Source organism: Pelophylax lessonae, assembly GCF_965119305.1.
Source record: "Pelophylax lessonae genome assembly, chromosome: 6".
Classification (NCBI taxonomy): Eukaryota; Metazoa; Chordata; class Amphibia; order Anura; family Ranidae; genus Pelophylax; species Pelophylax lessonae.
In genome coordinates, this window is record NC_138773.1 from 95,274,671 (window position 1) to 95,300,918 (window position 26,248).

General features: G+C 41.4%; 1 protein-coding gene across 1 annotated transcript in view; it reads right to left on the reverse strand.

The window, feature by feature from the left end:
- The window catches only part of CYP2W1 (cytochrome P450 family 2 subfamily W member 1), a 62,455-nt gene that overhangs the window by 22,911 nt on the left and 13,296 nt on the right, over window positions 1-26,248 (reverse strand). The window contains exons 3-7 of the mRNA XM_082261865.1: window positions 17,533-17,682; window positions 16,653-16,810; window positions 12,278-12,451; window positions 7,097-7,238; window positions 3,023-3,207 (exon numbers count right to left, since the gene is read on the reverse strand). Coding sequence (XP_082117991.1) covers window positions 3,023-3,207; window positions 7,097-7,238; window positions 12,278-12,451; window positions 16,653-16,810; window positions 17,533-17,682 — 809 coding nt within the window. The remainder of the gene's footprint in view (window positions 1-3,022; window positions 3,208-7,096; window positions 7,239-12,277; window positions 12,452-16,652; window positions 16,811-17,532; window positions 17,683-26,248) is intronic.

Sequence of the window (26,248 nt, forward strand, 5' to 3'; positions counted from 1 at the left end):
CTGTTATCCACCATGCAAAGTAAATGGGTAAAGGGGAACTTTGTAAACTAAGTATTTAAGGGACTGCGGTTAATGTTTTATAGTATGCAGTAAGTATATAGTTGACCAGACCTGTAGTATGCTGGTTCCATTGGCTATGGGTTTTGAACAGAGTTATAACAGTAATCAGATCTAAAGGGAGCAATGTCTTGTGCTGTGTCTAACTGCCCCTATATTATTTTTACTAGCCTTTATTACATAGTTACATAGTAGTTGAGGTTGAATAAAGACAATAGTCCATCCAGTTCAACCTGTGTAGGTGTGAGTGGACATACCCCTGAACGTATGAATTATTACTTACTACATACTTTTTCAAATGGTGCTTACAGAGTCAAGGCATTAAATTGTGACCATGGTCTCTCTAAATATTGTAAAATTGGGGTGAGGTTTGCTCAGATTAGATATTTGTGCATCAATTTAGTAAACCAAGAAAAGTTTGCATTCAAACCTTTGCAACACAGCCTACCTGCTGAACTACTGTAAGTCTCAATTTAGCATTTACCATGTGCAGCTAGCTGCTCTGCTAGCTATATCCCAGTATCCAGTATTCTATAGCAATGGTTCTTTATTCCCACCTATGACTTATTGGGTGATCTTTTCAGGGTAAATTAACGTATAAAACCTACTCCTTATCCACACATCCATCATGTCACCCTCCAGGCGATCACAGGTTGGCAGGCTGGTTGTTTGTGAATATGGCTAAATCTATTGTATTGCTTGCCTACTAATCTAAGCAATTAGCCCAATGATTATATCTGCTGGAAAATATGTGCCTGTTTATGAACAGGGTCATATTTGTAGTGGCTGCAGATTATTGATTGTTGTTATTTTGTAAAAGGCATGACCTGAAGATGGGCCACACCCGAAACGCATCGTCATGTTGAGACCCTTCTGAGAGATTGCTCCACTGACCGTCCACTTACTGCATCTAGTTCATCATCGCGGTCATGACATCACATCTGGCACGCCGTCCGGAAGCTTTTTTTACCAATCCTCTGCCTGAATCTCCAGAGTTTGCCTTGGGATTGACAGGCGAGCCCTCGGCCCTGCTGCACAGCCTTATGTCATCTCTGGCTGCCACCACACATCTTTTACATTGTACCAGAAGTTCATTACAACGATATATGTTGTGCTCTCCACCATAACCTCTACACAGTATCTACTTTTTACCATCTTTTTTTGGGTTCATCTGGGCAGACCATCTACTTTCTCCCCTCCAGCACCTGTCTGTATAATGGTATGTGCTTTCAGCCTCTCAAGTCACTTCCGTGTGGGATTGTGGCAATATGTGACATTTATCCAGTTCAGTCTGTTTACACAGGAGCTTCTCTCTCCCTTATTTTTAACGTTTGTTGTTTGACCAATAAACAAATTATTTTACATGTTTGCATCAACTGTTGCTTTGGTCTTCCATTTATGTGGAACTACAATTATCAGCCATTAGCTTCTACAGCACTGGTCTGTGGCTGTACAGACTTACACAATCAGCCAGCGCTTTCATTGAGGAATTTTGTGGTTATTTTGTAAAAGTGGAATGTTTTTTTTTAATATATAAATGTTCTGTGTAAGGGTCAAGTCCACTGTATATAGATAACATGCTCTGAGGATTGGGCACTGAGGAATTAATGCACGTGCGCTGGGACTGAGCACTTAGGGGTTAATGCATATGCACTGGTAACTAGACACTTAGGGGTTAATGCATATGCATTGGGGTCTGGATATTGAGGGGTGTATGCACACTAGCTGGCTTCTGAGGGGTAATACACATATACTGGGAACTGGATAATGGAATGTTAATGCACACACACACTGGTAATTGGGCATTAAGGCTTCTGTGCAAGAAGCCTCCAATGCTCTTTTAATACCATATAGAACTTTACACCAGTGTTAATTTTGGCAGCACATTTTGATTTAATTTTAGTCATAGTCCTTTGACTAAAATGCCATTTTAGTCTTATTTTAGTCTTTTGACTAATATGCTATTTTAGTTTTAGTCATATTTAAGTCATCTGAATTGTTTTAGTTTTAGTCATATTTTAGTCGACTAAAATCTGATACATTTTAGTCAACTACAAATCGAATGGGTTTAGGTAAATTGTAATGCATTATTTAAACATTTCTCTAGAATTTCCAAACACATGATATACTCCTGGAGTAAAAATCTAATAATATGTTATTATTTATGTATTAAGGTTTAAACATGCATACAGACACAGATTTAACCATTGTAATATATAACGTCTTTATGAATTAAACCATGTTTCATAAACAAACAAAAATTTTGCTCTTGACAAACAGAAATTCAACTTTAAAATACAAATAAATACAAAAAACTGTCAACTCTATTGGCTATAATGTCATTGCACATATTACCTGAATATATGACCACCATTAAATATTAAGAAAGAATATAAGAAAAGCCTTACTTATGCTTATGCGGTAGTAAAATACATGTTTAAACTTTAATGCGCTATCATTACAGGCTCTGGAAGGAATTGTGTTGCAGATTTAGAAATGGCCAGCAGAGTAGTGTTCATTTTGATGTCAATTTTTGATTTAGTTTTAGTCATAGTCTTTTGAATAAAATGTCATTTTAGTTTTAGTCGTATTTTAGTCATCTGAATTGTTTTTTTTAGTCGACTAAAATAGTGGTAATTTTGTTGACAAAATTATTTTAGTCTATGAAATTAACACTGCTTTACACAATATAGAAAGGATAGCTGTACTGGAAAGGCCAATGCTGGCATGGATACTGAAAAGTGAGGCGTGTGTACTGGGGTGGGATAGAGTGGAAAGACCAATGGGTGTGCTGGGGGTAGAACCTCACTGTACTGCAAGCAAAATCTCCCATCTGAAAGTATAAGTGGCACTAAACCTTAACATTATATAAGATAGAATAGTATGGACATTCTAAAAGTCATGACAGAAACCATTATGGCTGAATTTGAGAATGCTTCCAATCACTCCTTCACAGGTGACTCACCTTGGGGATGTCATAACCCTTGAACTTTATTTTTGTGGATGTGGCATGAGGGATATGGGGAAGAACATTGGCAAACCTCTGGATCTCATGTATCACAGCCAGGGTATATGGCATGGCTTTCCTGTCTTCAAAAGTTGGAGGGCGCCCCGATCCTAGAATCGTGTGGATTTCTTTTTGCACTTGTTCTAAAAATACATGCATATTGAGTTTAGTGGTTGAAGTTGTTACTCATTTTATCTGTAGAGAGAGAAGCCTACATTTTTCTCCTTCCCTGTGGCAGTGGCTGAAAAAAATCAAGGCGTTATCTTTAGAAAATTTAACACTACCACGAATCTTAAAAAAACAACCATGCTCAATATTGGATTTTCGATTGTGATGGGCAGAATCAGTTATAACATCTCTCAGAAATTCCTGAGATGAGAGTCTCTGGCAGCATACAGTGCTTCCTTCCCCTCTAAGGTCATATCAGAGATGTCACATTTTTCAGCTGATCTCCCAAATTATTTTCTACATTTAAGTGAATGTAAACCCTCACATAAACCCAGTGAAGTGAATAGCCTCAGATGATACACAGAGATGAAATAAATCCTTCTACATAAGTTTAATTTGAATATGTCCTGTCTTCAGCTTTCTACATTGTTTAGAAAGTGCACATCGTGTTACAAATCTTGTTTCCTCATTCAGCAGTGGGAGGGGAGTCTGAGCATACACTGTGCGTGAGCTGATTGGAGGAAAGGCAAACACCCCCACTCCTCATAGGCAGAGGAAGGAAGAAACTTGCAGAGCTTTACTCTGAATAGACAATCTATCCCTAAACTCCCTCCCCGACACAAATTTCCAGCTGCTTTTATCTCGTGTGTCGGAGAACTTGTCAGAAGTTATCATGCTGATAACAGAGGAACGGAGCAGCAAAAAGACACGTACCTAGAGCTTTAGAGATAGATACGCAAACATTACAGATATATGTGCATAGGTCAGATTTCATGAATGGGGTTTGCAAACACTTTAACCACTTGCCGACCGCCGCACGACTATCTACGTGGGCGGTCAGCCCCTCACAGGCAAAGTGACGTAGGTCTACGTCGCTCGCCTGTGAGGGTTTAGGGAGCGAGCGCGCGCCGCCGGAGGCGCGCTCCCGCTCCCGCGTGGTCACGGACCCCCCCGCGCGTGTGACCGGCGGACCCGATCGCCGCCGGCCACTCTGCGATCGGCGGGGGAGAGGGAGAAAGTCAGGCAGCTTGTGTAAACAAGCTGCCTGTCATTCTCCTCTCTGTATGAGAGATGATCACATGGATCTACTATGTAGATCCATTGATCACTCTGCATACAGTTGAAGCCCCAGCCAATCACAGTTAGAAGCACGCCCCTAGGGACACACACAGCCCCTCCCTCTCAAATAAAGTTAACCCCTTCACTACCAGTGTATTTTTACAGTAACAGTGCATATATATAGCACTGATTACTGTAGAAATGTCACTGGTAACCCCAAAAGTGTCAAAAATGTCAGTCAAGGGTCCGATCTCTCCGCCACATTGTCGCAGTACCGCAAAAAAAATCGCAGATCGCCGCCATTACGCGTTAAAAAAAAAAACAACAAAAATGACAAAAATCTTTCCCTTTGTTAGTAAACGCAATAACTTTTGCGCAAACCAATCAAAATACGCTTTTTGCGATTTTTTTTACCAAACATAGGTAGCATAAAACAAATTGGCCGAAAATATTAAAAAATTTTGATTTTTACATTTATTTTTGGGGGAATTTCATATAAAAAAAAGGGAAAAATATTGCTATTTTTGCAAAATTTACGCTCTTTTTTTGTTTATAGCGCGTGATCAAAAAATCGCACAGGTGATCAAATACCGCCAAAAGAAAGCTCTGTTTGTGGGAAAAAAAGGACGCCAAATTCGTTTAGGTACAGCGTCGCACGACCGCGCAATTGTCCGTTAAAGTCACGCAGTGCCGAATTGCAAAATACCCCCTGGTCAGGAAGGGGGTAAAATCTTCCGGGGCTTAAGTGGTTAAGGAAAATCCAACAGGGAGCATAGCAACATCATTTGATTATGTAATGCCTCCAGCTCATAGGCAGAAATTAGAAATCTGGGATATTTTGCCTTTGGAATCCTCCAATGATAGACAAAGCCAGCAATGTGACTTTGTGTTATATATATTAGAATAACAACCTTCTGGTGAACTCGATTCTAGTTTAATGAAATATGTTTTTAATATGTTGTGACTTAGTATGCAGTAATTTTACATGCTTTCTACTGAGGTGCATTATTAAAAACTAAAAGAAAGGAGGTATAAGGACACAGCAGGGACACGTGTGCTTTTATTTAAAAACTGCTTAAATCAGAACTCCACCCCAGAGATTTCACCCACAGAACTTTTTCTTCCACTAGATGCCCTGTATGGGATGGCCAGCAGCATTTAACCCACTTTTCGGAGCCCAGGTCATCCTAAACCCATCCCAGCCTGTGACTGTACAGCCGAAGGTGAAACATCACAGTATTGAACTCATCTCTCCGCCACTCTGCTTTCTCTTCCTATCAGCATGCTTCTTGTCAGTACAGGAACTTTTGGCTCCTTGTGACACTTCTACATTCCAGCTCTGTTGTATAGAGACTGCAAGAAGCAGACACCAGGTCAAACTCAAGTACTTGCACTGCTTTCATTTCAAAAATAAATTTCATGATTTATTATTTTATACAGAAGTATTAATTTGTGTATTCACCTTTAATTATATACAGTATCTCACAAAAGTGAGTACACCCCTCACATTTTTGTAAATATTTTATTATATCTTTTCATGTGACAACACTGAAGAAATTACACTTTGCTACAATGGAAAGGTGTGTACAACTTGTATAACAGTGTAAATTTTCTGTTCCCTCAAAATAACTCAACACACAGCCATTAATGTCTAAATCACTCTCAACAAAAGTGAGTACACCCCTAAGTAAAAATAGTATTGAGACAGCTGCCTTTACATGGACATGAACTTTAATGGCATCCCAGTCTTAGTCCGTCGGATTCAATATAGAGTTGGCCCACCCTTTGCAGCTATAACAGCTTCAACTCTTCTGGGAAGGCTGTCCACAAGGTTTAGGAGTATGTCTATGGGAATGTTTGACCATTCTTCCAGAAGCGCATTTGGGAGGTCAGGCACTGATGTGGACAAAAAGACCTGGCTCGCCTTCTCTGCTCTAATTAAATCTAAAGGTGTTCTATCAAGTTGAAGTCAGGACTCTGTGCAGGCCAATCAAGTTCCTCCACCCCAGACTTGCTCATCCATGTCTTTATGGACCTTGCTTTGTGCACTGGTGCGCAGTCATATTGGAACAGGAAGGGGCCTTCCCAAACTGTTCCCACAAAGTAGAAGCAAGAAATTGTCCAAAATGTCTTGGTATGCTGATGCCTTCAGAGTTCCCTTCACTGGAACTAAGAGGCCAAGCTTAACCCCTGAAAAACAACCCCACACCAAAATTCCTTCTCCAACAATTATTTTGGACCAGTGCACAAAGCAAGGTTCATAAACACATGGATGAGTGAGTTTGGAGTGGAGGAACTTGACTGACCTTCACAGAGTTCTGACCTCAACCCCATAGAACACCTTTGGGAGGAATTAGAGTGGAGACTGTGAGCCAGGCCTTCTGGTCCAACATCCGTGCCTGCTGTTACAAATATGCTTCTGGAAGAAAGGTCAAACATTCCCATAGACACACTCCTAAACCTTGTTGACAGCCTTCCCAGAATGGTTAAAGCTGTTATAGCTGCAAAGGGTGGGCCAACTCAATATTGAACACTACTGTCTTAGACTGGGATGCCATTAAAGTTCATGTGCGTATAAAGGCAGGCGTCCCAATACTTTTGGTAATATAGTGTATTTTAATGATGGAAAGTATAAAATCGGGTTGTTAGTGCCCAACCACAAAGCCGCCAGTGAAACCTTTCAGGTCTATTAACAGACTCACATATAAAATGTTTCTCTTACACAGGGTAATACCTGGTAGTGGGGTGAACATGCCTTGCAAGCTAGGCTTTGAACACAATTAGTTTAGAAGACACAGAACCTACTTTGTATGTCAGGATATTTCATCATTAGCAGTATTCCCCACTGCAGTGTTGTAGCGGTGGTCTCTGTACCAGCCATAACCAAGTCCAGGGCAGTGGCCAATATATTATCATCATCAAACAGAGTGTCCTTATTTGTCCTTTCCTGTGACACAAACCCACATAAAAATGACATGTTAGACTATGGTGCATGTAACAGCAATGGGGCCCAGAGTTGCATGGATTCTGTACAAAAGTAGTGGAGTTAAGCAGATAATAAGGAAAGTACTCTTATTATATAATGCTGATGCATGTTGGGTATCACAGAGCACATCTTTAGAGTATAATATTTTGTAATGAAGTCTGCTAGCTTGTGCTCCTATGCAGCCAGTAGGGGAATGGGGTGTCCTACAGCCTTAGCTTGAAATTTGGGCCCACAATTTTATATGATTAGTCTAAACTGGCTGCAATTTTAATATTGGAGTTAAAATATAGTTGTCAGATATCTTAATGATTACAGGGCTGATGTCTGAGCTTAAATTCTGTTCATTGACGACTTCAAGAAGAGGAACTGGTATCTTAAAACATGGCCCCTGAGGCTGTGGAAGAAGAACCTAGCTCAGAGATTTATAAGCTACAAAACAGCTCAAGTATATAACTGATCATTGTTAAGAACAGACTGATTCTTACTTGCTCTCTTGTTCCAGTTGAGCATGACTAATATAAACTCCTGGGTACAACAGCCTATGTTTTCCCACAATTTTGATTTCAACTACAATCCCACAATTTAGACCAGGGGTGTCAAACTCAATTTTATCACAGGCCACATCAGCCACTTTTGCCCTCAAAGGACCTGTTGTATGTGTAAGACTTGATGTCCAGAGCACCCCCCCCCCTTTACACCAGAAGTCAAGAGTCCCACACCCTTCTCATCTGTGATTTCCATCTTACCATATTTTTAGAATCTACACACAGTCGGTACAATTGGATCGAAGATGTTTTATTCCTTGTTTGGTTTACTTTACTTTTACTGATACTTGTTCTTGTGCAGTGCATAACTACCATAAGACCAGTTATGGGTCCTAGTCTTAGCCAAGTTATGACCTTCTTTTGAGCCAGGCTTGTCGAACTGAGCATTATTTCTGGATATGTTGAGTGTTATGACTTTCTATTTTGTTTTTTTGACTTGTTTTGCTCAGCTTTGCTCTTTGTGTTTTTGTTTTAATTCTCTAAAAAAGTGTTGTACTTAAGGGCTGGTTACAACTTTGTTATTTTGCCTTTTGTGCCGTGAGTTTTGCATAATGTTTGTAATATGCAAAGCCATAAACAGAGAAAAAAAAACAAAAACATAGAGTCCCACACCTTCCCTTACATGACCCCCTACGTTGTGCTGCTGCTGGGAAGAAGTTGGGGGTGGAGCTTGGAAGCAGAAAGTGCAGGGTCTGGAGTAGGACCAGAAGAGGGCTGTTGTCATGGTGTCTGGTGTCGAAGTCTGCTGAATACTAAGACCAGGGGAGGCGGTGACAAGGGTGTTCTGAGGCTGCACAGAGAGGTGCAGGATTTGTAGGTGGAGTTCTGTCTTCCTCTCTCCTGCCAACTGCTGAAACAAGATGGGGTCAGAGGCGAGGGGGTGCCACAACTGCAAAAGGGGTGCAAGGGCCACAAGAAATGGCTAGGTGGGCCAAATTTGCCCCAAGGGTCTTGTGTTTGACACGTGATCTAGACTATGCAACATAGACAATTACTGCTCTAACTGGGTAGATGCAAGTATAACAGAAAATAATTCATAACTGTGTAATTCTTAAAGTTATACCAAAGTTAAAGCAGTTGGAAAGAATTTATTTATTTTTTTTTCTAAGGAAACTGTAAGGAGTAGAAGCAATAAAACTACACTGCTTGCTAATCATCTCCATTTTTACTGTAGATTGACTAGATGTGGAGCAAGATTTTTGAGCTTATTTGATTCTTTAGACCAGTGACCTCCAAACTGTGACCCTTTGCTTGCCTTTACCTGGTCCTTAAAACACTATTCTTCCTTCAGACGTCAACAACGGGGTATTATTCTTCCCACTGACACCAATCATGGAGCATACATTCTTCTTCTGACACCAATGATGGGGCACTATTCCTTCCACTAACACCAAAGATGGGGCACTATTTCTCCCACTGAAACCAACAATGGGGCACTATGCTTCCCACTAACACCAACTATGGATGCACTATTCCTCCCATTGGCACCAGTGATTAGGCACTATTCCTCCCACTTACACCAATGATGGGAAACCATTCCTTCCACTAATATCATTGATAGGGCACTATTTCTCCCACTGATACCAATGATGGGGCAATATTCCTCCCACTGATACCAATGATTGGGCACTATTCTTCCCACTTACACCAACAATGGGGCACTATTTCCCCCAACTGACACTAACGATGGGGCACTATCCCTCCCACTGATACCAATGATGGGACACTATTCCTCCCGCTGATACCAATAATCGGACACTATTCCACCCACTGATACCAATGACTGGGCATTATTCCTTCGCCTCCTGACTACAGGGATGCCATGTATTTTTTTTTTTTACTCCCACTGACCACCAAGCCTAGTGCATTATCTACTCTCACTGTACACAGTCCAGCCCCTCTAAGATCTGAAGGGCAGTAAACTGGCCAAATAAATATATCTTGGCTATTTATACACACATTTGTGACTATGGCCGTAAAGGAACAGCAGAGCAAAAGTGCAACATTTAATTTTTTGTGTTGTTTTTTTAGTTCCATTTTTGCTTATCCAGCTTTAAGATGAGTCAATCTTTCTACTTAGACAAGATTCCACCCGAAGTTCAGTTTCTGCCCAGCTTCTGATTTCCTGGAGCATATCCTGTTTTTAACAGTTTGTTTTAAGTAAAAAGCAAAATAGTTGGCGATCTCATGGCCCTATGCTCTATTGAATCCATACTCCATGCCTGGGCATAGGGCTGGTGTTTCCAGAGGAGGGACCTATAATAACACTGCTTGCCACATCTTCTCAAATGGCACCAGGCATTCGCTCCCAGGAGTAGGCACCAGACATTTGGTGGGTGGTTTGGTTAACTCAACCTTTGGGTAGGTAAGCTTGACCCTTTTCCATCTATTATACAGAGAGTTACCAAACAGGCCAAAAAACATTTATTTGATTAAGGAGAAAAAAAAAGGTTATTAATTCTAAAAGTAATAAATGTGATTCTAAGGAATCATCTCTTTGTTTTAGCTTCCCATGCTGGATCTTTTCCCATTTAAACTAAAACTCATCTAAGTATGTGTAATAGTTACACTGTATTATTCCATCTGTGAATTGACACATTAAGCAGAATGCTGGGCTTCCTCATAATCCTTTCATCTTGACATCAGCTTTTTGGTTATGTTTTACTTGCCCTTTGACCATTTTCTCTTAAAACACTGGCCTGCTCCTGTCCTCTGCTCCTGCTCCAATGCCAGTGGACAGCTCTTAAGTCTAAAGATGGCAGATTGGCAGCCCCAAACCCAATGAAGAGAACTGAATGAGCAGCTAATGAACTGCTGGAGTAGATGATTTAAAAGCCTAACCTCAGCAAAACATTTCTCTTGCATAGGGTGAGAAAAGCTAGAATATATATCATACTTTTTGTCCACTTTGTGGATTCTTTACCATACTTACTGTCCAGATGATAGGGGGCACTGGAGGGAGCATTTATACAATGAGAACAGAGACTGCAGCCAAAAAATGTTTTCTAGCATACATAGGAAAGGTTTTTAGCGCCGTTTTTTGTGCCTTACTGCTGCTGTCTCCATCTTCCCTTCTTTTTTTAATCCCGGATCTTTGTTGGTAAATCCAGCAGCAGAATTGAAAGGTAAAGTTATTCTCAATATTCTCAAGGCTCTTTGTGGTTTTTCAAATGGTATTCTGTGTACAGGATCCCTGAATACAGAGCTTGGATGCTCAGTTGTTGTTTATCAGCCCCCAGGTTATTCTCTGTTACTTTTTTCAGGCTATTTATTTTTGTCATAGTTTTTTAAATTTAAAATTTTTAAGTGTTACCTGGGGATGTCAGAACAGCTGGAATGTAGTATAATGTCTCTATTAACTCTCTATTAAGTCTTAGATATAGAAATTTAAAACACATAATTGATTCAAAGACAATTTCAAACCTTTCTTAACCACTTCGAACCTAAGGATAAAACAAATCTTAATGCCTAAGCCCAATTTTGCTACTTTGAAATGTGTTAGTAAACCTGTACATATAATCATAACTACTTTGTGCATCCAGGTGGATTATACCTTGTTTTTTTCAGGGCACATTGGGCTTTAATTTGGTGGTAAATGGTAATGGATATCTCCTGATTTTTTTTTGTATTATAAAGAAACCTGGCCCAAAATAGTAAAAAATTCTCCAGCTCCTGACGATCGCAGCGATAACACATATGTGTATGGTATTTGTTGTTTGTGCCCATAGTACAGTCCAGAAACAATAGAGCACATTTTGCTTCTTTTTTTTTAATCCTGCATAAAATGCACCTGACACTGATAGTAATTTAAAAAAGTAAATAAATCCTGTTTAAAAAAAAAAAAGAAAATACTGACCCTGTTCTTGGCCCAACCACTAACCCTGAGGCCCACCTAGATCAAACAAGGACCTAGATCTACAAGGACAGACAGAGATACAATGTATCTGTCTCGTCCATTTACAGAGAAAGAAAACATGGTTGGTGTACTTTACAGTGACTGGCCTCTGTGATATCAGCCAATCAGAGGCTATCACAGCGATCTGGTGACCCGGAATCAGATGTTCCGGGTCCTGATTGTTAGAACAGGGAGACCCCGGTCCCTGTGCTGGGAGCACGCCATGAGGAGCACTCCCAAAACAAAGAGTGATACGCAAATTTGCCGCACCTTGGAAAACAGCCCAGTCCAGTGGGGCTGCTTATTTGCATACGGTCGACGTGAAAGGGTTTTAGCAGATTGCCCTTGAAGGATAATATTGGAGGGTTTCTAGGGATGAACTTCCAAAATTCATGTCTTTTATTTTTGCCCAGAAGGCCAAGAGTTCACCTAGGAAGAGTATCAGTCCATTGCCAAGGAAGTATCTGGCCTGGCCTGCCCTGCCACTCTAATAGAATAAGGTGACAATAATGAGGAAGATTAATAAAACTGTGATCAATGATAGCAATGAAAATAATTACCACTTCTTGCTTGGCAATAAAAGATTCAATAAACGTGTGCAAGCAGTTATGATCCATTGTCTGCCTTTTGGCTTTCATATCAGCTTTCAGCATCATAGATATTTCGTCGATCTTATGTAATATTTTTTTGTGAGTCCTCAAAAAGATCCCAAGCACAGGATAAAAATTAAATATCTGAAAAAGAAGAGTTTGAGACTTAAAGCTTATCAAGTAAGGATTGATTTATTTTTTTGTAGTTTTGACCTATAGATTTATCTGGTCTCATCGTGGACTTCTAAAAATTAATTACCTCTTACTGAAACAAATTAAGAACCAAGGAATTGGAACGGAACATGTAAAAAGTACTTATCTGTGCAGGTCCCAGGAGCAGTATTATTGCAGCCAGTAGGTTTGGAACAATATAATTGGACTTAAATATGATATATTTTTACAATTTGCTTAGTTCTCCTGGTCTTGACCAGGGAAGTGTTTCTCTAAGCCCCAGTTCACACTGCTGCAACTTGCCATGCGATGTGCTGTGACTGCGACACAGAAAGTCACATGATAAATAAAAATAAATTAATTTCAATGGGTGCTGACTCGAGTCGTAGCAACAAAAGTTCCTTCACTACAATAGACTGCAATGCTAAAATCACAAAAGTCGCAAGGATGTTGTCCTGACTGTAAAAACTTCACTATAGACCTCGTGCAACTTGGATTCTGTGCCTCTCCACTCTTCCTCTAGACTCTGGGACCTTGATTTCCAAATGAAATGCAACATTTTCCACAGTATGTGATGTTTTGGGGAGCCATGTAATCTGCTGGTGTTGGTCCACTCTGTTTTATCAAGTCCTAAGTCAACGCAACCCTCTACTACGAAATTCTAGAGCACATCATGCTTCCCTCTGCTGAGCAGCTTTATGCAGATGCTGATTTTATTTTCCATCAGGACTTGGCACACTGCCAAAAGTACCAATACCTGGTTTAATGATCACAGTATCACTGTGGATGATCGGCCAGCAAACTTGTCTCACCTAAACCCCATAGAGAATCTGTGGGAGTATTGTCAAGAGGAACATGAAAAAAACCAGACCCAACAATGCAGACAAGCTGAAGGCCATTATAAGAGCAGCCTGGGTTTCTATAACACCTCAGCACTGCCAGAGGTTGATCGCCCCCATGCCATGCTGCATTGATGCAGTAATTCATGCAAAAGGAGCCCGACCATAGTGCTTTTTTTACTGTACATGGACATACTTTTCAGTAAGCCAACATTTCTTTGTTATTGGTCTTATGTAATAATCTAATTTTCTGAGATACTGAATTTCGGGTTTTCACTAGCTGTAAGCCATAACTATCAAAAAAACAAAGAAATGCTTGAAACATATCACTCTGTGTGTAACACATCTATATAAAATATATAATTCAAATATATTTGAATTGAATTACTGAAATAAATTAACTTTTTGATGAAATTAAAATTTTTTGAGATGCACCTGTATGGGACAGTTTTTCTAAACGATCAAATGATCGAATGCTCATTCCACCGGTCAACTGCTGACAGTGAACCCATAGCATGTTTATTGCCTGATTAAAGACTGTTCGACTATCATATAATCTGTGTTGGTTTCGATATAGAGCAGTGTTTTTAGTCAGGAGAAACCAACCCATATATTTGCACCTAGAGAGATAAACAGTGAAGCAAGGTCACATTGATAGCAAACAGAAAAAAACAGCCTGCATATTTTACAAGTATATACATAATGACCCAGTCTAGATGACCCAGTACACATACAGTCAGGTCCATAAATATTGGGACATGGACACAATTCTATTTTTTTGGGCTCTATACACCACCACAATGGATTTGAAATCAAACAAACAAGATGTGCTTTAACTGCAGACGTTCAGCTTTAATTTAAGGGTATTTACACCGAAATCAGGTGAACGGTGTAAGAATTACAACAGTTTGTAGATGTGCCTCCCACTTTTTAAGGGACCAAAAGTAATGGGACAATTGGCTGCTCATCTATTCCATGGCCAGGTGTGTGTTATTCCCTCATTATCCCATTTACAAGGAGCAGATCAAAGGTCCAGAGTTCATTTCAAGTGTGCTATTTGCATTTGGAATCTGTTGCTGTCAACTCTCAATATGAGATCCAAAGAGCTGTCACTATCAGTAAAGCAAGCCATCATTAGGCTGAAAAAACAAAACAAGCCCATCAGAGAGATAGCAAAAACATTAGGTGTGGCCAAATCAACTGTTTGGAACATCCTTAAAAAGAAAGAACGCATCGGTGAGCTCAGCAAGACCAAAAGACCCGGAAGACCGCGGAAAATAACTGTGGTGGATGACTGAAGAATTCTTTCCCTGGTGAAGAAAATACCCTTCACAAGAGTTGGCCAGATCAAGAACACTCTCCAGGAGGTAGGTGCATGTGTGTAAAAGTCAACAATCAGGAGAAGACTTCACCAGAGTGAATACAGAGGGTTCACCACAAGATGTAAACCATTGGTGAGCCTCAAAAACAGGAAGGCCAGATTGAAGGCTTTTTTAGATGTTGTTTGGCAAACTCTCCAGTCTGGAACAACATCCTATGGACAGATGAGACCAAGATCAACTTGTACCCGAGTGATGGGAAGAGAAGAGTATGGAGAAGGAAAGGAACTGCTCATGATTCAAAGCATACTACCTCATCAGTGAAGCATGGTGGTGGTAGTGTTATGGCGTGGGCATGTATGGCTGCTAATGGAACTGGTTCTCTTGTATTTATTGATGATGTGACTGCTGACAAAAGCAGCAGGATGAATTCTGAAGTGTTTCGGGCAATATTATCTGCTCAGATTCAGCCAAATGCTTCAGAACTCATTGGACGGCGCTTCACAGTGCAGATGGACAATGGCCCGAAGCATACTGCGAAAGCAACCAAAGAGTTTTTAAGGGAAAGAAGTGGAATGTTATGCAATGGCCAAGTCAATCGCCTGACCTGCATCCGATTGAGCATGCATTTCACTTGCTGAAGACAAAACTGAAGGGAAAATGCCCCAAGAACAAGCAGGAACTGAAGACAGTGGCAGTAGAGGCCTGGCAGAGCATCACCAGGGATGAAACCCTGTGTCTGGTGATGTATATGCGTTCCAGACTTCAGGCTGTAATTGACCGCAAAGGATTTGCAACCAAGTATTAAAAAGTGAAAGTTTGATTTATGATTGTTAATCTGTCCCATTACTTTTGGTCCCTTAAAAAGTGGGAGGCACATATACAAACTGTTATAATTCCTACACCGTTCACCTGATTTGGATGTAAATACCCTCAAATTAAAGCTGAAAGTCTGCAGTTAAAGCACATCTTGTTTGTTTCATTTCAAATCCACTGTGGTGGTGTATATAGCCAAAAATATTAGAATTGTGTCCATGTCCCAATATTTATGGACCTGACTGTAAATGGTTGATAACAAATAGGCAAGGCATCAGAAAGCAACAGGTTCTTATGATTGTCCTCTCCTTACATTGTAAATACTCACTCTTTATCTCCCCATTTGCTAACCTGTGCCCAGCTACCTTCAGTCCCCTTCCTCCCAGTATGCAGTGCTCAGAGCATAAGCTGTCAATCACCAGGCCAGAGAACTGTCACATGGAGAGTGAGAGAAAGACCCAACACTGAGCTTACATGGAGGCTTATTTTTAGGGCTCCAGTCAGGGCATGGAGTGACAAGACACTCTGAGGAGGGTAAGTATCCATAGCAGAAGAAGTGGGCTATCAAGAGAAGTTTCAAATTCTCTTCAAATCTGCTCAGATATTTTATTTTCTATACAGATCTGGGGAGAAAGAAAGAGTAACTGGTGACAGTAGGGGTTTCGTTAATTGAATTCACGATTTTTAATTTATACATTTATAAACTATTTTTTTTAAATAAACACTAAGCTTTCAAAAAACATTAGTACAGGGTGCATGCTTTTCACACCTAATGTCAATACACTGCACTGGCTTTGTCCTTGTTGACTACTGCCTCAGAATGAAGATCTAGATGGCACCATCTCCATTGAAAAGTATGGGCGTGTGTCCTACCTCTTCCGCTGACTTATCTAGCCATGTGTTTTTTTTTTGTAATCTGAGATCCTGCTTGTAAACCAACATACATCCAACTCTTGCCATCTGCTACATACAGGGAAATAATTCATATTTACATTAAAAAATAAATTATACAGAATAGAAGGAAAACACAATAAAATGTATTTTAACAGGGCCATGTACATTTATAATAAAATGCAGTTTTTATGCTTATTTACATTTTGTGCAGAATGTATGTGCAGAAAATTGTAATCTAAATAACTTTCATAATTTAATAGAACAAATAATATTTGTTTTCTTGGCAGTTCAGACAGAGGTACTAACCTGTAAGTAGGGTGAGCCAAGCAGGACAACAATATCATCAATTAGTTCCATCATACGCATGTAAGTTGAATCCTTGTAGTCAAAACGATGACCAAATAACATAGAAAAGGTAATATTTGTTGGTGCACAGGCAAACTCTCTCAATCCGAATTGTTTACCTTAATTATAAAGAAAATAAGTTAAAATTACCTAAAAAGTATGCTGAACTTCATCTCCATCCAAATGCATTCTTCAATTTTGCTTTCTAAAGCTTACGATACAAGTTACATTCTGATTGAACAATTGCCTGACTGGTTGCATACCAATTAATTGGGACATTTAGGTAAATATTCATAATACATGGTGTGTGTGTGTGTGTGTCAGTTATCAGTTTGTAATACTTGCTCTGACTGAAAGAGAATATAAGAAAAGCTTGCTGAATATAACCGATTGTATTAATGCTATATCATATTCATTCAGAAAAAAACAAGTACACCAACAACTTTACCTAACACATAGCCCTCTAAAACCTAACGCTAAACAAAACCTAGATGAAACCTTTACACTAAATTAACTACTCCAGATACTGGCTAAATAGTGACACTGAATGATCTTTTGATAGACACGAGCAGGGGTTTGCTGGGAAAACCTTTTGGATAATTATACAGCATGGCCCACAGGTGGGAACTGGGAACAAAGGGTACATTTTCCTATTTCATCCTGGTCGACAACCTCCAAATGAATTAAACAAAGGGCAATGTTGAACCTTTAAACCCTTGTGGATTAAGGATGTGATACACTGGTATCACTGATGGGAATGTTTTAAAAATGGACAGAGTTCATCTGTGTGTGGTATCTGCCTGTCTTAATTATGTAAACCCATTTCACATAATGCACTTACCGTTAAAAGACTGAATTTTGTCATTAAGAAACTGAAGTTCCTCTATCATCTTATCCTCAATCATTTTCTTTCCCATTCCAAGGTTCTTCATGCTGGATATTGTGAATCTTCTTGTTGTCTTCCACTTTTCTCCCGATGTAAAAAACACACCTTCCAAATATCAAGGGAATTTGTTTGAAAACATTTGAAACATTACAAAAGAAGTACTGTTATCACAGCTTTTGGGCCCCTTTCACACGGGGCAGACTGCGGCTGCGATCTACATGCTCAGCAGGAAATCTGTCTGCTAATCCCTGATGAGCAGGTGAATGACAGGCCCGTGTCCAACCTCGCTTATGCAGAGTGGACACAGACACAGACTGCTCTCTTCTACAAGCAGTCCGATGTAAACGGATCGGCTGTTCCTTTACACCCGACTGCCATCTGTTCTGATCCACTGGACAGAAGGGGGGAAGATCTCCACCTGTCTCTTTTTGGAGGATTGGAATAGATGAAGGCGGGTGTAAATGGACAAATGCCCCTTTATACTTGCCACTCCATAGAGAAGAATGTATGTTCTGATTGGGTCCACCTGAAAAATGGACAGGCAGACATGGTTAGAACATCCGTGAGAAAGGAGCCTTAATTCTAAAGATATTGCACATAAGTCAAGGTGCTAAACATTTGAGGACACCTGATCATTACACCTACCTCTATGACCAAATTTGTAAACACCTTTCCAAGTTATTGAGTTCAAGTATTTCCAGTGAAGAGTAAATTTAATACTACAGCATTTAATACTACAGACAATTTGGACAATTGCTTGGAGAGTTATTTTCTGTTCCGGAATGTCTGTTCTCTGTGCACAATGCGAGATCCATAAAGACATGTTTCCTCTGGGTCCAGTATGAAGGAATGCAATTTGCCTGTACAGTACAGTGAATGTAACCCTACTAAATTCCTTTAGGATGAATTGGCAAGCTGAATACAAGTCAAGTCCTCTTATCCAGCATCAGTACCTCACAAAGGTTCTTTTGGCTGAATGGGCACATATTCCCACAAATATTCTCCAGAATATTGTAGAAAGCCTTTCCAAAAGATGAGAGGCTGTTATAACTGCACAGGAAGGGGGGGGGGGGTGACATCTTTGTATTAATGTGGGATGTCAAACAAGCAAATAGGTTCACTGTTCATAATCTTCTCCAGCATCAGTGCTTGACTTTGCAAATGTGCTTCTGCAAGAAGGGTCAAACATTCCCATAGGCACACTCTGAGACCTTGTGGACAGCCTTCCCAGGAGAGTTGAAGCTGTTATAGCTGTAAAGGGCCAACTCAATAATGAACCCTACAGATTAAGACCGGTATGCCATTAAAGTTCATGTGGGTGTAAAGGCAGGTGTCCCAATACTTTTGTTAATATAGTGTATCTTTAGTAGCAAACATCCTCCATGTACAATATCTCACAAAAGTGATTACATCCCTCACATTTTTGTAAATATTTTATTATATCTTTTTATGTGACAACACTGAAGAAATTACACTTGTAACAATGCAAATAAGTGAGTGTACAGCTTGTATAACAGTGTAAATTCAGTGTCCCCTCAAAATAGCTCAACACACAGTCATTAATGTCTAAACCGCTGGCAACAAAAGTGAGTACACCTCTAAGTGGAAATGTCCAAATTGGGTCCAAAGTGTCAATATTTTGTGTGGCCACCATAATTTTCCAGCACTGCCTTAACCCTCTTGGGTATGGAGTTCACCAGAGCTTCACAGGTTGTCACTGGAGTCCTCTTCCACTCCTCCATGATGATATCATTGTGCTGGTGGATGTTAGAGACCTTGAGTTCCTCCACCTTCCGTTTGAGGATGCCCCACAGATGCTCAATAGGGTTTAGGTTCTAGAGACATGCTTGTAGCAAAAAAGAGAAGGTGGCACTTCCAGCGATGAGGAAAACAAATAATTTATTCAAAAATAATAGGTCCAACACCCGACATACAGGACAACACACTAGTCAGCAGACGCGTTTCACACAAAGTGCTTACTCATGCTCGGCCAGTCCATCACCTTTACCCTTAGCTTCTGTAGCACGGCAGTGGTCGTCTTGGAGGTGTGTTTGGGGTCATGTTGGAATACTGCCCTGTGACCCAGTCTCCGAAGGGAGGGGATCATGCTCTGCTTCAGTATGTCATATTACATACATGGTTCCCTCAATGAACTGTAGCTCCCCAGTGCTGGCAGCACTCATGCAGCCCCAGACCATGACGCTCCCACCACCATGCTTAACTGTAGGCAAGACACACTTGTCTTTATACTCCTCAACTGGTTGCCTCCACACAGGCTTGACACCATCTGAACCAAATACGTTTATCTTGGTCTCATCAGACCACAGGACATGGTTCCAGTAATCCATATGCTTAGTCTACTTGTCTTCAGCAAGCTGTTTGCGGGCTTTCTTGTGCATCATCTTTAGAAGAGGCTTTCTTCTGGGACGACAGCCATGCAGACCAATTTGATACAGTGTACGGCGTATTGTCTGAGCACTGACAGGCTGACCCCCCCACAGCTTCAACCTCTGCAGCAATTCTGGCAGCACTCATACGTCTATTTCCCAAATACAACCTCTGGATATGAGGCTGAGCAAGTGCACTCAACTTCTTTGTTTGACCATGGCGAGGCCTTCTGAGCGGAACCTGTCCTGTTAAACCACTGTATGGCCTTGGCCACCATGCTGCAGATCAGTTTCAGGGTCTTGTCAATCTTCTTATAGCCTAGGCCATCTTTATGTAGAGCAATTCTTTTTTTCAGATCCCCACAGAGTTCTTTGCCATGAGGTGCCATGTTGAACTTCCAGTGACCAGTATGAGAGAGCAAGAGCGATAACACCAAATTTTAGACACCTGCTTCCCATTTACACCTGAGAGCTTACAAGTTACATGACACTGGGGGGGAAAATGGCTAATTGGGCCTAATTTGGACATTTTCGGTTGTGTGTTGAGTTATTTTTAGGGGACAGCAAATTTACACTGTTATACAAGCTGTACACTCACTACTTTACATTGTAGCAAAGTGTCATTTCTTCAGTGTTGTCACATGAAAAGATATAATTAAATATATTTACAAAAAGGTGAGGGTTGTACTCAGTTCTCTGAGATACTGTATATATGGGTGAAGTTGCATACTTCCGATGTTCATTCAGATAAACCTGGTGTGTTTTGCACTTGTTTGAAGGTAGATTAAGAATTCCACAATTAGATGGACTTCAAGTTCATTTGTTTACATTTTGTTTTGTTCGATCTGTTTATTTTATATATTTTATGTACAGTATATGATTCATTTTTAATAGGGCATGGTATATTTTTTAAGTGTTTTTACCATACCGCTTTTAGTGGCCTGCCCAGTACTGCCTATTATTTATCTCCTTTCACAGGCAGTTTGATTTTAAAGTTGTTGTAAAGGCCTTTTTTCCCCTAAAATAACAAACATTATGCTTACCTGTTCTGTACAATGATACTGCGTCATCTGAACCTATTCTCCTGGGTTTCCCTGTCGGTGCTCTAGGCAATCCCTCTTCTCTGTGTGCCACCATAGGAACCTGCTTCCTATGGTGACACACCTGTGGGCTTGATACCGAGCCGGACTGTGGCTATTGACACACACAGCACGATTTAGCTCTGCTCCCGACTCTCACGTGGCATCACAAGATACATAAAGAAAGACTTCACGTAATTGCACTACTTATAAATTAAAAGATTACAGTGCATCCAGGAAGAATTCACAGCGCTTCACTTTTTCCACATTTTGTAATGTTACAGCCTTATTCCAAAATGGATTAAATTCATTATATTCCTCAAAATTCTATAAACAATACCCCATAATGACAATGTGAAAGAAGTTTGTTTGAAATCTTTGCAAATTTACTAAAAAATAAAAAAATAAAAAAATCACACGCACATACTGGAAGTCTTCACAATCTGTGCACAATACTCTGTTGACACACCTTTGGCACCAATTACAGATCAAGTATTTTTGAGTATGATGCTACATGCTTGGCACACCTATCTTTGGGCAGTTTCTCCCATTCTTCTTTGAATGACCTCTCAAGCTCCATCAGGTAGGATGGGGAGCGTCACTGCACAGCCATTTTCAGATCTTTCCAGAAATGTTCAATCAGGTTCAAGTCTGGGCTCTGGCTGGGCCACTCAAGGACATTCACAGAATTGTCCCATAGGCACTCCTTTGTTATCTTGGCTGTGTGCTTAGGGTCGTTTTTCTGTTGGAAGATGAACCTTCTCCCCAGTCTGAGATCCAGAGCGCTCTGGTGCAGGTTTTCATCAAGAATGTCTATTTACATTTCTGCATTCATCTTTCCCTCGATCCTGACTAGTCCCCCACTTCCTTCTTGATGAGCGGTGCCTGGTTTCCTTCAGACATAATGCTTGCCATTCAGGCCAAAGGGTTCAATCTTTGTTTCATCAGACCAGAGAATTTTGTTTCTCATGGTCTGATAGTCCTTCAGGTGCCTTTTGGCAAATTCCAGGAAGGCTGTCATGTGCCTTTTACTGAGGAGTGGCTTCCGTCTGGCCTGTATGGCACTCTACCATACAGGCCTGATTAGTAGAGTGCTGCAGAGAAGGTTGTTCTTCTGGAAGATTCTCCTCTCTCCACAGAGAAAAGCTGGAGCTCTGTCAGAGTGACCATCGGGTTCTTGGTGGTTCCAAACTTCTTCTATTTATGGATTATGGAGGTCACTGTGCTCATTGGGACCTTCAATGCTGCAGAAATATTTCTGTACCCTCCCCCAGATCTGTGCCTCAATACAATCCTGTCTTGGAGGTTTACAGACTTCATGGCATGGTCTGTTCTCTGACATGCACTGGTAATTATGGGACCTTATGAAGACAGGTATGTACCTTTCCAAATCATGTCCAATCAACTGAATTTACCATAGATGGATTCCAATCAAGTTGTAGAAACATCTCAAGGATGATTAGTAAAAACAGGATGCACCTGAAAATACATTTATTTTTCAATCATTTTTATTAAAGTTTTTACATTTATACAACAAAACAAACAATGGGGAAAAAAACAACAAAAAAGAAAAAAGAGGTGTACAGAACACCAACCAGATATTCACATGCTATCATATTATACTGTACATACATTTAGACTTCCAACCCTACAATAGCTATTTTTTAGTCATACAGGCAAACACTGTATACAGAACTTTGGGAAGATATGCATAGAGATTCATAGTGTCATATGTCAGGTAATATCTCAACTGTCATGTAATAGGCAAAGGCTGTGAATACTTATGTACATGCAATCTTTTTTGTTTTTTTTTATTTAATACATTTGCAAAGATTTTAAACAAACCTCTTTCAAATTGTCATTATGGGGTATCGTTTGTAGAATTTTGAGTAAAATAGTGGATTTAATTCATTTTGGAATAAGGCTGTAACATAACAAAATGTGGAAAAAGTGAAGCACTGTGAATACTTTCCAGATTCCCTGTATGTTCTACCTTTTATATTTTATTGAAATCTACATTTTAAATAGTAATTTCATTTTACAACAGCAACAAATAGTGGAGCAGCAATTGTTAAAGTATAACTAAAGCCAAAACTTTTTTCTTTTAGTTTTGAACAGAGGGGGAATGGATTAGAACAACTGTTTTTATTGCAGTCTGTGTCCCCGTTAGGGATATTCACCCTCTCTATTTGTCCTGTTTACCATTATCATTGAAAGTGAAAGTAAAAGAAAAACCCAAATTTTGGGTTGTTCCCAGAAAGGTAATAGAGGGGAAATCCTCCAATGGGGACACTAGTTCTGGTGACCTGGGGATCTCCAAGAGGTTCCCTTAATTTCTCTGTCGCTCATTGACAGACGTAGTCCTCTTTGATTCACATCAATTGGGTTATGCTGCCTCCGCAGGAGTAGGACTAGGCAGAAAGAAAAAATGTTCTGGCTCCACCCTAGGGGCAGTCCCAGAGGGTATATCCTCTTCCTGTCTGCTACAGAGAATCAGTTTTTTTCTGTCTAGTCATCTGGGTGACGGGCTGGATGTTGAGATCCAGTGGTCACCCCAGCCGGCCTACGAGCGCGCGCAGACCATTGCATCGCGCTTGGTCGGCCGCGACACATTCAAGTAAGTATGCGGGACCAGGCGACGGGCTGGATGTTGAGATCCAGTGGTCACCCCGGTTCAGCCTACGAGCGCGTGCAGACCAGAGCTCTGCGCTGGGTCGGCCGCGACATAGTCCCATTGGAGGGACTGACCTTGCGAGTTAAAAGGTCTCGCTTGGACGCCAGGAACCAGAGAGTCAAGGCGTCCGGAGTGGTCAACAACCCCCCACCCCGGTGGAGAGGGTATTGTGAAGAGAGGGTGCCTGTCGGTTCGGTATGGTGAGTAAATGTTCCCCCTTCCCTCCTGTGGGGTCTTTGGGATACGGGCCCCTCTGTGTATGGTCGGATCCTTTCTGACATTAAAGTTCCCCCTTGTAGCCTATGACATGTTCACATATCCCCTGTGATAGTGTGATCTGGTTTGGGAGCTGACACTCCAGCAGGCTTGGTTTGGGAGCTAACACTTTAAACAAACCTCGGTTTGGGAGCTGACACTCTAGCAACCTTGGTTTAGGAGCTGACACTCCAGCAGGCTTGGTTTGGGAGCTGATACTTCAGCAAGTCTTGGGTTCTCTAGCAAGGAAGCCGAGTTCGATTTGCTATAGTAAACACATAGGAGGTATAGCCTACCTTAGATCGCCATACTCCCGCAGGCCGACAGGCCGCCATCAGCTGTTTTCAAAGCATGCAGGCCGCTGTACTGGAGGAGCCACGCTAGATCGTCAGTCCGCCGCCATTTTGTTGTAGACCGCATGTCTGCATTGTCTACACAAGCCGCCCGCAGGTCACGCAGGCCGCCATTTTTTCGTAGCCTATTGTCTCCTGCATGGGGGCGGCCATGTTTGATGTGCCCAGCAAACCTCGAGGAGCAGCTGGGAACGCCGGAAGGCGTACACAGGGGGCGGAGCCACTTCCTTTCACCCGTAAAATCTAGTGCAAGACTTCCAGTCTGCACAAGACAACGCTGACAGCAGTTTTAATAAGAAACTTCTTTGCATCTGGTGATGAGCCCTTGGGGTCTCTCTCTCTCTCTGGGGGTCCTAAGCAGGTACGCTGAGGGGCGCGATTGCGCTGGTGAATTAAAAGAGGTATTTTTTATTTAAAAAAAAAAAAAAATGTTTTTTCTTTTTTACCGGCAAAGTGTCCTGAATTAACATGGACCCTGCCACATGTATCTCCACCTGATCCCCTCGAAGTGGCTGCAGGACCCTCCAGTTCCCCACTTAGCCCCGGTTCACACTTGTGCGAGTGCGGGAAGGCTGCGAATCCGCAGCCTGTTCCCGCATCGCACACGCACCCCCGGCAGTTCACACTGCCATATGCGATACGCTGGGGGTGTCAATGTAATCTTAACGACACCCCCAGTTTGATCGCATATCGCAGTGCGATCGTGCAGTTCGCACAGGATCGGATCGCACAAGTGTGAACCGCTGTGCGATCCGATCCTGATGCGGCTTCCAAAAAGGGTCCCTGTGCGTGTTTGCTGCGGCTGCAGTGCGAATTTAGCCATACAAAGTGTATGGCTAAACTCGCACCGCACAGCCGATCGCATGTAATGAAGGAGCAGTGCGCTCCGACATTACATGCGAACCCGGCACTCGCACAAGTGTGAACAGGGGCTCAATAGTGAGTCATTGTCAGCAGTTTTTGTAGATTTTTTGTCTATCCCGGGTGGAATTGGCTTGTCAGGGACAGGGCGCAAGGAAGCGACCCCCGCCTAACCCCATTTTCATCTGAAACTTCAGTCTGAGCCTATTCCTGCAGTTGCAGGTACCTCAGCTGGGGTTGGTGACTCGGGTACTGTCTCTTCAGACAGTGAGGAAGATGTTTCGGCATCTACCATAGCCGGGAGGAAGCGTTAGTAAACGCACTAATTGTATCTGATCGGAGGTTACACCATCAAAAGTAGCTGATACTGAGATCCCATTTGGTACTAAGAGACGCACCAAGATGGCGAAAGTATTTTCCTCACCCAAGTGTTTCGGTAATGTAACTAAGGAGGTATGGGGTCATCTAGGACGAGCCCCTACTATTTCCTAAACGCATTAATAGGCGTTATCCGTTCGAGGAATCACTCCTCAAGAGATGGATAGTACCATCTGTGGTGGATTTTCCAATCTCCAGATTGAACAAAGCTACGGTTATCCTATTGGAGGATGCTCCATCCTTTAAAGATGATCATAAGGTGGAAACTGTGTCTCGCGCCATCCTTTCCCTAATTGGGTCAGCTTTCAGACCAGTAATTGCTACTGGTCTAGAATGGACCAAGTGGCTTAGAGGGGAGAGATATCCCCCAGGCGGTATCAGATCTGGTGGAACAGATGATACAAGAGTTACAGTTTGTCTGCGACATTGCACTAGATGCCACTCCACTATTGGGGCGAGCATCAGTTTTCAGCAGTGGTCCTCAGGCGTACACTGTGACTAAAATATTGGTCGGCAGACCAAGGCTCCAAGGCAGCTTTGGTTAAATCTCCCTTTTCAGGGTGTGCGCCTATCTTGGGGCCAATTTAGATGAGATTATTAAGGATCTCACTAGAGGAAAGAGTACTTTCTTGCCACCAAGTACTAAGGGTAAAAGATCCCGTCAGAGACGGGGGCCTTCTTTTT